The sequence below is a fragment of the Arvicanthis niloticus genome, chromosome 1 (assembly GCF_011762505.2).
Source record: "Arvicanthis niloticus isolate mArvNil1 chromosome 1, mArvNil1.pat.X, whole genome shotgun sequence".
NCBI classification, from domain to species: domain Eukaryota; kingdom Metazoa; phylum Chordata; class Mammalia; order Rodentia; family Muridae; genus Arvicanthis; species Arvicanthis niloticus.
In genome coordinates, this window is record NC_047658.1 from 22,652,783 (window position 1) to 22,664,811 (window position 12,029).

Consider the following 12,029-nt stretch of genomic DNA (forward strand, 5'->3'; position numbering starts at 1 on the left):
AAATAAAATCCATCATTTTTCTACGTGCCGTCATGGATTTATGGAGCCATAAATATCCTTATGCAATTATCATATGCATAGTCTGATCACGTTACTGCAGGCACACACATAAGCAGATGCATTGCTATTTATATAGTAAATGAAACAGAGCAGCCTGCCGTAATGACATCGGGCCATACTTCCAATAGACTGGCTAATAAAGCTTATGACTCCAGGGGCAAAAGTTGGAAGGGGGAGGGTAATGTTGACAGGAGCCTTGTCTTCAGGCTTACATTGCTTTGAATCAACGAATGAATTGCACTGAAGAAAAGTCCCTGTTCCTGGCAGCCTGCAGAACTGGTGTGGATGTTCTGTGTTTGTCTAGGGCTTCCCAGTTCTCCAAAACACTCCCTTCTGCTATTTCCCCGAATGTAATTCCCTCCGATTATTTTGTTACCTTACAGCTTATGGTAGGAAGAGAGATACAGAGCTGGGGAAAGGACTTATGTAGATAATTCTAGGCTTATGCTGCCACAGGCAAGAAGAACACACAGAGTCATGGTGTCTTGAGAAATGGTCTCTGCAGGCTGGGCTGGAGCTGTCAGAAGCCTTGCTTTGTATATAGGTGCCTCTGACTTCAGCCAACGCCTTCCCTTGGCCCTCTGCAGCTGCCCAGCCAAGCCTTCGGACAGATCTCAGAGATCTTGCTGGTTGAAGTATGATGTGATAACTGATAATGGCCAAAACCCAAATCATGACCTTTTAAGAATGAGGACGGTCTCTGGAGTAACTACTGACTTCTGTTCCCAGAGAAGCCCAGTACTACATACATGGTGTAAAATAAATCCATTTTGTAGTTGAGAAATTTGAGAGGCCCTGCGGCTCATTAACGGTAGAGCCGTAGGCTCACTGGTGATGACACTGGTCCCCTTGAGTCAGTGGAGGGGGCTGCTCTTCCCCCCCAACCCCTCTCTCTTTGCCATGGCTTATTATAGGACTGTGCTTCTAGATCAGTCACCTGTGGGGACCAGGGACTATTTTGAGTCTCACATAGACAACTTTAGAGGCGGCTCCTACATGTTGGCCATTCCTTGTTCAAGAAGAAAGCCAAATGGATTCAATGAAAAGGATTGAGAGCTATACATTGAACACATCGTTCCCCCGTTATAACAAAGGCTTAATTATCAATGATAGTGCAGACTGTCTCTTCAGAACTCCCGGCTGCCACCTGGCCCTGTCAGGTACTGTGCTGTGTTCTCCTAGTGTGGCCTCTGTGGGTATAGGCACATGCCCACACCCCACTGATTTCCTGTTGAGGACAAACACAGGAGCAACAGCTCAGTGTGTGTTTCCACCTTCATCATCTTGAGGATTTACTTCTGTCACTGGAAAACCCTCTTTCAGATAGACAAGAGTCCACATAAGATGAGGCAGTAGAAATGAAGCATGCGATGGGGTTCAGCACATGTGTGTTGAATGAATGAATGAATGAATGACTCACTCACACCATCACCCTAAGGCAACTTTCTCTTCTTTCCCAGTTTATTCTTTGCTTCAGCTTCTACCAGTGGGAGCCCATGACCTACGGCTCTTACCGCTATCCTAACTGGTCCATGGTGCTTGGATGGCTGATGCTCGCCTGCTCTGTTATCTGGATTCCGATTATGTTCGTGATAAAAATGTATCTGGCTCCTGGGAGATTTATTGAGGTAATTCTACTGGCTCCTTTCCCTCTGGTAGCCTCTCCCGAGGGAGAGATCCTAAAAGCTCTATGCATTAAAAACAAACGATCCAGTAAACATATTCAAGAAGGGTACTGGGTGGGTAAGCCATCACAGTTGCCATTGATTCTATTAAACTCATTTTTATTATGTATTATTCCTGTAGTGGAGGAGCTCAGCCAATCATCAGGCTGCATGAGCTATTACTGTGCTATTCCTCACAGTACTGGCAGCCCTGGGGTGGGCGATCTGAATGTTTTCTCTTTCCTAGACCTCCTATCCTCCTCCTCAGTTGTATTTACATCTTGGCGTTTGTTTTTACTTTTTTTTTTTTTTTTTTTTTTTTTTTTTTTTGGTTTTTCGAGACAGGGTTTCTCTGTATAGCCCTGGCTGTCCTGGAACTCACTCTGTAGACCAGGCTGGCCTCGAACTCAGAAATCCGCCTGCCTCTGCCTCCCAAGTGCTGGGATTAAAGGCGTGCGCCACCACTGCCCGGCTTGGCGTTTGTTTTTAAACACAGGGTTCCCATCTCCTGGTGTCCCTCTGCATCCGAGCCTTCTCCCTCCCAAATGTTTACTGCCATTAACTTAAAGTCACCACATTTGCCGACTCTCAGAGTGGGCTATGCATTCCAGGACATGGATAGGGTGAGGGGAGACTTGCTTTTCCTTACCAGCTGTCAGAGTTTTCTGTTGCTGCAATAAAATCATGACCAAAAGCAGTTTAGGGAGGAAAAGGCTTATTTCATCTCAATATTGCTGGGTTACAATCTTCACTGAGGGAAGGAAGTCAGGGTAAGAGATCAGGGCAGGAACCTAGAGATAGGAACTGAAGCAGAGGCCTTGGAGGGGTGCTGCTTACTGGCTTGTTTTTCCTGGCTTGCTCGGTTTGTTTTCTTATGTAACTTGAGACCATCTGCCCAGAGGTGGCACAGTCACTGTGGGCTGGGCCCTCCCACATTAATCATTAATCAAGATAATGCCCCACAGACTTGCCTACAGGCTCATCTGAAGGAGGCAGTTCCTCAGTTGCCATTGCCTCTTTCTAGATGACTGTAGTGGCTAAGCTCACTAGCACACCAGTCAATCTTGATCGGAGCCCATTTTACTCTTGTCCTGAATGGGACTTTTCCATAGAGAGAATGGGACTGCTATTTGTTTCAGTCACCACTGAAGAACCACCCAGCTTTTGTTACTGATGGGAAATCACGAGTAACGAGCATTTGTCTAGGTGGGCTGAGAACGAATGACCTCTGCCAGCATCCTGAAGGCACTTGGACCTGGGTGCGACCTGGGGTCTGATCTAGAGGTGCCCAGAGAGTTCGTCACAAATGCAGACAGCCAGGTTCTCTCAACTGCTCGGAGCTCAGGGAAATGGAGGTTGGCCTCATCTTCTAGGGATTTGGGTGAATGCCCAGGTTTGGGAGGCACTGAGACCAAGGCAAAGAAATACTTGTTCACTGGGGTGGAGAATGGCTGGGTGGGGTCTGCTCTTGGGCAGCAAGATTGGTATGAAGAAGAGGCTGGTGGGAGAAACAGGGCAGGGGTGAGGGTGTGGCCAGCACACAACACAGGAGTTCACTTGGTGTGGGTCAGCTGATAGCCTTCATTTCCACTGACCTCCATGTAATGGTGAGTCTTCTTGTTGAAGTTGTATTCTGGTTTGTATCCCCAGAGAATTCTGTTCATTATCCTCTGGCGTAAAGCATCTCTGGCCCAGCCTACCTCCAGCGGGCCACCCCTCCTAGCCTACTTCCCACCAGAGGTCGCAGGAATCTTTCCCTAAACCTGCTGTAACCTCTGCTGCTGTTGCAGCCTAAAATTCTCTAGACTGATGGGTTAGCTGTACTAATTTATTATGGTTAATTTGGGACACAAGGGTTGCAAGCTGGTGATTAAGGGGGGCATTAAACTAACAGCTATAAGAACCAGATTTCCCCTTAATAGGTAATAAACATAATTATTCCCTCTTATATAGTCAGAAATAAGTTTTCTTTTTTCTATATATTTCTATCAGACTTTATTCTCAATAGTAATTTCAGTTGATACTAGAGACATCTCCATTATTTTTAAGCTTACTTACATGAACCTGCACTGCCTGAGTCAGAAACATACATATATATGCATATGTATATATATATATATATATATATATATATATATATATATATATACACATACACACACACATATATATATATTGTCAACAGACAATTAAAATCTTTGTTCATGCTTGGTGGTGTATCTTTGGGTTTGGCTTTTTTCTTGGCCATTTATATGCTTTTGGGAAATATGCTAAACAAAATCCAATTATATTTGATGTAGCAACCCATCACTGAGACTACAGAACAAATGTAATTGAGCCCATGTGTTTTGCTGTTTGGGAGCAGAAGTATAAGCTTGTGAGTTCTCTTCACTTGGTGGGTGGAGACGTATAATTAAACTCTAGGCCCTTTGTCCTCTACATGTATGCATGGCAAACACGGATCAATCATAAAGTTGCTTTCAGGGTGATGATCTGAAGAGAACCAAACCGAGTTTTACTTTTCCTGTCCTTGTCCTGGTTAATAAATGCAGGCTAGTCTCCCTCATTGCGAGGGGCGAGGGGAGGTGCTCTTGGCTCCAGTGAGGGATCTGGAGCAATGATACCTAGCTTTTGGGAGATGGCTAGGGGTGACAAGGGGAGAAAGGTGAATTCGTATTGTAACTATACATGTCTTTGCCTTCTTTGCAGAGGCTGAAGTTGGTATGCTCACCACAGCCCGACTGGGGCCCGTTCTTAGCTCAGCACCGCGGGGAACGTTACAAGAATATGATCGACCCCTTGGGAACCTCATCCCTGGGACTCAAGCTGCCCGTGAAGGACTTGGAACTGGGCACCCACTGCTAGTCCAGTAGTGTGGATGGTCCAGTATTACTCCTGGGCTTCCTCTCTGCCTCTCCTTCACACTTTCCCCAGATTTATCCCCAATTTTCTTCTCTCTCCCCACACCTCGGTTCACAGCTGTGCATGAGAGTGTTCCATAGAAAAGTAGGACATAGCATATAGCATGCTGTAGTGAGAGCCACACAGGCCATTGATGACGCTGTCTGTCTGTGTCTGTGCTATCAGTTTCTGGAAGGATTGGTCTCCTGATCAGGTTTCCTCCTTCATCCTGCAGGGGTGGGTTGACCAGGTGAATGCTGCTTTGGCAGTAGAGAAATCGCGTTGTGTGTTCTCATTGCCAGAAGGAGTAGGGTGCGGGGAGAATGTAGACTTTCAGGACCGTGGCTTGGACCCATCAGCATCGTCCCGCTGAGCTGGGCAACACAGTGATCTCATTCAGAAGCTGAAAGTTCAGGTCAGGTGCATTTAGGGGGATGGCAGCGCTGGCGGTTATTCTGGATGCAGACATGGCTGGTGGGTAGATTTGGGCACCACTGGGTGGTTTGATTTGTGTATCCATTTCCTTTATTTTGACCAAATAGACCATGCATTCAGATGCTTCACATCTCTACACTGTGGATCTAAAGGGATTGTCCATTTCTCACCACAGTCTTTCCTTCCTTCCTTCTTTCCTTCTTTCTCTCTTTCTTTCTTCCTTTCTTCTCCCTCCTCCTCCCCTCCCTTTCCTCTTCCTCTTCCCCCTCTTCCTCTTCTCCTTCTCTCTCTTTCTCCTCCTCCTCCTTCTGTAACAACAACACTTGAGAGTTAATTCTCTGGGTCTTTTCTTTCACTATCTGCACAAGAAGCCATGCTTTGATTTGCATGTCAGCTTTTGTACTGCTGTTGTATCTGCCACGATGTCTTTTGCATCATGGTTCCGTATCATGATATGCTGTCTCTTTGCCTCCAAGTCACTTTCTATAAGCTGTAGATAACCTTGTCTTCCAACCTTCTGAAAAATGAGACTTACCCCAATTCTGTCTCTATATTATATACACACGGGACACAAACTCTTAAAAGACACTTTCTCAATTTTTACCTCTTTTTCAGTAACAGTAAATACCAATTGTGGCCATAGGGAAAATCAGAGAAATTAAGAGGTTGGTAAAAAGACTCCTCATCCCCGTGGTTGTACATCTTAGGTCACTGTATTTCCAGAACTTTCTGATAAATAAACTTTCAGCTTAGTTAGGTAGTGAGTAAGCCGATTAAGACTATAGCTTTTAAGACTGCATTTAGCTAGTTCAATGTCCAGAACTCCCTGTTCAAACTGCTCAATGTAACTGCCCTCTAGTGAGAGCAGGCCACCCGTCTGCAGAGCCCGGCCAGGCCATACCCTTTAATCCACTGTGTCCTGAGCAGGCACATGCAGTTCTGTGTATGCATAGTGCTAGTGGTGTTTTCTGTCCTCATAAATATCTTATGAATCACCACAGAGATGGCAAGTTTAGAGTAGCATAGTTCGGGCTTTTTATTTCTCCCTCTTACAGTATTAATATCGTAACCTAAAATCATTTCCTCTGGGGGAGACGGGTTCAATCATTTTCTTATTAGTTTGTCTTCATATAACAGGGTCTCAGGCAAAGTTTTCAGTTCAAATCTTGTATATTGACGTGATATATTCATTCTGTGCAGCGGCAATGGCACCTCAACAACAGACTTTAATGTATCATTTAAAAAATATGACTCTGTCTGTGTAAAGTATCTGAAGTCATTGGATTGAACTCTCCTTTCCTAGGGCAAGTGCTCACACCACCTGTCAACAGTGATGGGTACTTGTGTTTCCCAGAGTAGCCATGATAGGTTTTAGGGAAGGGAACATGGTGGGTTTTGAACTACTGGGCCTGGTGGTGTCTTTGCTAGCAGGGTTTTCTCTCCCTCTTCTCTTTTCTCTTTTCTCCCAGTTTCCCCAAGCTAGGTCTTACTAGGTTGTCACAGAGATGGAACCTCAGGCTTCCCTGTTTTAAGCAGACGAGCTGTGGACTCAGCTCTCTACTATCTGCTGTTATCATCTGTTTCCCCAAGAAAGCCATACTGATGAGAGGCCCCACTACTGCACCGGCATCCCAGGGCAGTGCCATGACTTGGATGGTGTGTGTGTGAGTAGGGAAACTCCCGGCAGCCCTGCCATTTTGCGGGTTGAAGAAAAGCACAAAGCTTATCCTCAGCACACATGGGATTTGTGCTTGTATTGGGATGAATGGCTTCAGGCTTCCTGTTTTCCTATGGGCTGGAACTGGGATTGGTGCTGGATGCCAACCCAATTTCTGCTCGTTTTTGCCTCCGTGATTACAAGAAGGATGTGGGGAGGCTCTGAACACTGCCAGATGTGAACTGAGAGTCAACCTGTCAGAATGATGACCTCATCTGTTAGTGTGGTTGTACCTGGGGGAGCTACAGCTGCGTCGAGTAGGATATGTTTTTGGAAAGACCTAGAAGCTGCCCCTGAGAACATGCCCATTTTGTTGTTGCTTTGTTTCTCTTTCCCTGGTTAGACTGCTTAGAAGGACAGAGTCAGACAAAAGGTTCTGGGCTTGCCTGGAAACCACTGGCTTTGAAGTTAGTTTTGGCCATTCATTGCTTCGTTCAACTTCAAGGCTCTCCTTGGCAGGGAGCCATGGTGTCTGAGTAGCCTCTGTTCATGGTGTACCTCAGCGGTATGCCTCCTGAAGATTTGGTTGGGATACTGAGAACTGATATGTATCCCCCTTAGATGGATTGCTTTCACGATACTAAAACGCACAATCAATTGGAAGAAAAAAGAGGAAGGAATTCATGGACAATGAAAGCGCTGTTATAACTGCCACTTGAGAGTTCTCCCCTGACCATGAAGGAGAAGCAAGGTTACTTAGCAAAGACTTGGGTTTCCTGTGCAGACTGGTGGGGAGTTTTCCATCTGTGAGATGATTTCATAATACCACTTTAATAAACCCATTCAGAGAAAAACAAGCCATATGTGAAAAATAGTAACCCCGTAATATCCTTAAAACAGAAAAAGCACCATATATTTACTAACTATTCGTGTTGTGGTTTCTTATGCAAACCTTTGTCTGTCTTGCCCACTAGGAACTTCTTCTAATCTCCTTCAGGCTGTGGTTTTGTTTTTTGTTTTTTTGGTTTTTTTTTGTGAGCAAGTGTGTCCAATTCTGGTCTTTCCTGGTTGTTGTTTTATCTGCCCCTGTCTATTTCTGTACTGCATGATATCTGTGGTCAATGCAAAATCCTAATGACCATTGACAGGTTTGGAAATTTTTGATGTGATTTTAATGTGCGAGAGCTGCAATTGATGTGTACTTCAGGGAATGGCACTTTAGAAAGAGTAGAACGGAAGGACCTAAGCTTTGATGAGACTCGGATTGTGTCTACGCTGGCACAGCACTGAGGGGGTCAGGGTTTTGTTTCTGTTATCTATGTGTGCCTCAGAGCTTCTCAGTTCCTTTCTGTCAGCATGGGCTTTCCATGCCTTAAATTGACATTTTGTCTTTGTCTCCTTGGCCGTGGTCATTGTCCTCTTCCCAGGGGCTGGCACAGTAACTGTTGCTGGATGGATGTGCAATGGCAAGGTCATTCTGCCCGTGGTATTCGATTTGGGCCTGTGACTTGCTTCTCCAAGACTCTGACATGAGTGAGTGTGTTCTATATGGTACATTGACATGCAAGGCATAGAGGCCAGGGCCAGCAAGCCAGTCTCCTCTGTTTCATGCTGTGTGATGCAGAGCTGGCCTGAGGTTTGGGAGCAAGACTTCTTGTCCTTCATTTAGCTGTGCTTGACTAGAAGGACCACAGTGAAATATGGTCTTGGCACAGGCTGCTGTAAACTGCTTGCAGAGAAAGGATTTCAGATGGGTGTTCATCACCCCTGAAAAGCAAGCCCAGGCTTGATTAGCTTCTGAGGATGACACTTCCAGGTGACCAGCTGCCTTATAGGTGTGCTCCATCACTGGGATGCTGTTTAGATAGCAACTGGGAAACTGCCGTGTCTCTCATTTGTCCCTGTTCTTTTGCACTTTATTATGGACCTATCCAGGAATAGGAGGTTGATTCTTAAATTGTGAACTTGGATAATGTCCTAAATGCAAGCATCTCATGTGAACAGTATTGTTCATGAGTAAAGATGTTTCCTAGTCAGGTCCTTATATTTTTTCATTGACTTTACATGAAGAAAATATATTATGTTACAAAATGATGCATCATATATATATCTATCGTATAGAGTGCTTATATACTGTGCATTATTCATTTAAGAAGTCATTACTCTTGAGGCCCTACCTCAACTTTTGTATTTATGTGTACAAATGCAATTTATTGTATTATATATTACATACTGATATAAATTAGAGTTTATCCTAATAATGTATGAGTTCTCAAAACCCCTCAAATAAATGTCAGTGTTTAAAACACACTGCTTGCCATTGTGTCTGTTACAAATCCGTCATTACCGTGGTTTCTTTTTTAACAAATGGGCTTCAGGTGTGCTCAGGGTGGGGCTGTGTCATTGTGAGAAGCTTGGCACAGCTGTGGAAAATGGCCCTCCTGGGGAAATGAGGTATCATTGTGTTGTGTAGAAAGAAATATCAATTAAATTGCTATATTTGCAGCCATCAGAACATACCATAGTAGCCTGAATTATTAATTAGTCCCAAGAGAGAGAACGAGAGAGAGAAGAGAGAGAATCTGAACAGATATAAATAGAGACTGTGCTAGATAAAACTTTGTGTGTAATAAAATTATTATTTTGTCAGTTTCCAATCTTATTTAACTTTAGCAGCATCTAGATGGCTCTTGATGCATGCTTGGCTCCAGACCAAATGAGCCTGGTAGAAAACCCATCCATGTCAAGCTAACAAACAAGTGTTTTCCCTTTCTATTTGAGTAGGTGGAGTCCCTGGTTCCCTGCCCAACGACAGGTCTTGTGCTATGTATGCTTTGCCATCTGACGGCATTAACCTGGACACAAGACTGATTTCTAATGAGCAATGTGCTCACTTCCTGTCTCTGTCTTCTGCTTCAATGCCAGATGGTTGCAGAATGGCCTGGGTCAATATCAGTGGGAAGACACAAGTGCTCAAAGAAGATGCTGGGATCCACACACTGAAGTATGGAGTCCATCCTGTGATCAAATCTTGGCCTAGGAAAGGCCTATGATGGGGTTCACATGCACACCTGGGAGAGGCCTGTGATTGTCAGGTTCACATACACACCTGGGAGAGGCCTGTGACTGTCAGGTTCACATACACACCCGGGAGAGGCCTGTGACTGTGAGGATCACACACCTCTGAAAGGCCTGTGGCCTTAAGGATCATTGTGTGAACAATGAACAAGTTTAGGATTAGCCCAAGAACTGCAGCCAGGAAGTGCATAGCTGTGTTAAGCATACTCAGTTGTGCATCTTACCTCTCAGCCAGGGTGCCTTTGCTAGAAAATGCTCTGAGGGATCAGAGTTTGGTGCTGGGCCTGTACCCTAGCTCTTTCCTGAGATTGATATTATTGTTGTTGTTTAGAGCTTTTAATTAAAGAACAATACCCCAGATAGGTAGAATAATAGAGAGAAAGAAGGTTAGGCTCTTGTGTCTGGTTCTTGGTTTCCATAACTACAGGCCACGTCCAAGCACACTCATTCTCACCTCTCAGTCTTACCACCCAAGTAGGAGTGTTCCATTCGGAGACTTCCAAAGCAGACACAGGGATGTGGTTGGGAATCCTCTGTAGAGTCCTGTCACCCTTTGAATAGTACTTTCCTGAAGGGGGTTGAAGGTGAGTGAGGTAATCCTGGCCCTCTGCAGAGCCAGCACTGAGTGACACACACACACACACACACACCCCGTCTTTCACCTTCTTCGAATTTGTTTGGCATTCTGTTTTGTTGTTCAGATCTCCATCCTTTCGGGCAGTTCTCCCTTGGCCATCTTGCTGGTTCCTTGTGTTATTTATTTATTTATTTATTTATTTATTTATTTTTGCACAGGAGTCATCATCTTTAGACAGGCTCCTTGTATTCTTAATCCACACAGTGCCTTGAGGCAAGAGTGAGAATCACAGCAACTGCACAAGCCATATGCTGATATCTCACCCCGATGATGTACCCTAAGAGGTGTCCAGGAGGCTGAGAACTGTCCCTGGGTTCTTGTCTTTTCATCTTTAGGATTGTCGGACTCTAACCATGTGTGCTATCACCCTGGCTTTTTTTCTTTACTTCCTCCAGTAAAGAAAAGCATGCCTGCCTGGCATCATGGGTCCTCATCATGGGTAGGTTATGTGTCTTGGCCCCTGACCTCAGTGCCTTTCTCAGTGTCCTGTGGGCAGAGGTAGCAGTGTGCCAGGCCTGTGTCTACACCTTAAAGGCCCCACTTGTTTTCTTTTTGGTGCCTCTTTGGGCTTTGAGAAGAATGTGTCCTGGCTATACCAGGTCCATCATATGTCAACTGGGATGACACCACAGACCTGCACTGAGAGGAGGCCAGCCCATCTCCTGCAGTGTGCGATCAGAATGGTCTGTAGGAATGTCTGGTAGTCAGTCTGATGGAGCTGAACCCTAGCCAACCTGCAGCTATACAAGACCCAATGCTTAGTGTTGCTAACCGTATGGACAGTTGAACAATATTATTTTTTTCTGAATATTATAAATCCAAAACTGCCAGCAGTTTGTTTTATGGCCATTATGCAAACAGTAGGCAGCAGATGTGTATGGAGTAGCCATGAGAATAGATTCTGTCAGAAGGCAAGTGGAACTGACACATGAGGCTCCCAGGCAGGCATGCTCTCTTTCCCTCTCATCTGGAATGCAGGTGCAATGGCTGGAGTGCTGGTAGCCAAAGAATATCAAGGATAACAACTGTATCTTAAAGATGATGGAGAAAAGATCTGAAAAGACCTGGGTCCCTGAAGGCTTCCCAGAGCAAGTAAATTTGCCTTGGACTGTCCAGTTCTGAATTCTTTTACCCAAGAATAGTGGTTAGTTATCTAGGAGTTTTCCTGTTATCTGTTGCCAGATAACATTAATACAGAGGAGTTCACTGCTGCTCTGTCAACAAGAAGACATTGTTTGGCTTTTGACTCTGGGTAAGGGTCTGAAAGCATTGGGGATGGCAAAACAAGCCCAAGGCTGCTGTGCAAATGTGTTGCACAAAGAAACAAGAGCCTTCTCTCTCTAATAAAAGCATCTCTTTCACTGCCCATTCATGTTCTTAATCCCCCCAACTCCAGTAGCTACTACCCTTTGCTCTGGGTTGGAAGACCTGCTCATGACAACTATACTTGACCCTTATGTTTTGCATCTTATTTTGTGGTACTGGAGATGAAGCCAGGTCCTCATGCATGCCAGACAATGGCTCTAGCACAGAGCTCCACCCAGCCTCAAGTCTACCCTTTGGTGAAGCAGGCAGTATCTCTCCTAATTCAGTGTGA

General features: G+C 45.0%; 1 protein-coding gene across 1 annotated transcript in view; it reads left to right on the forward strand.

Moving 5' to 3' along the window:
* Slc6a5 (solute carrier family 6 member 5) overlaps nucleotides 1-9,019 on the forward strand; it is a 52,491-nt gene extending 43,472 nt beyond the window's left edge. The window contains exons 15-16 of the mRNA XM_034511741.2: nucleotides 1,521-1,688; nucleotides 4,434-9,019. Of these exons, the coding sequence (XP_034367632.1) occupies nucleotides 1,521-1,688; nucleotides 4,434-4,589 (324 nt within the window). The 3' untranslated portion in view covers nucleotides 4,590-9,019. The remainder of the gene's footprint in view (nucleotides 1-1,520; nucleotides 1,689-4,433) is intronic.
* Nucleotides 9,020-12,029: the final 3,010 nt, after the last annotated feature.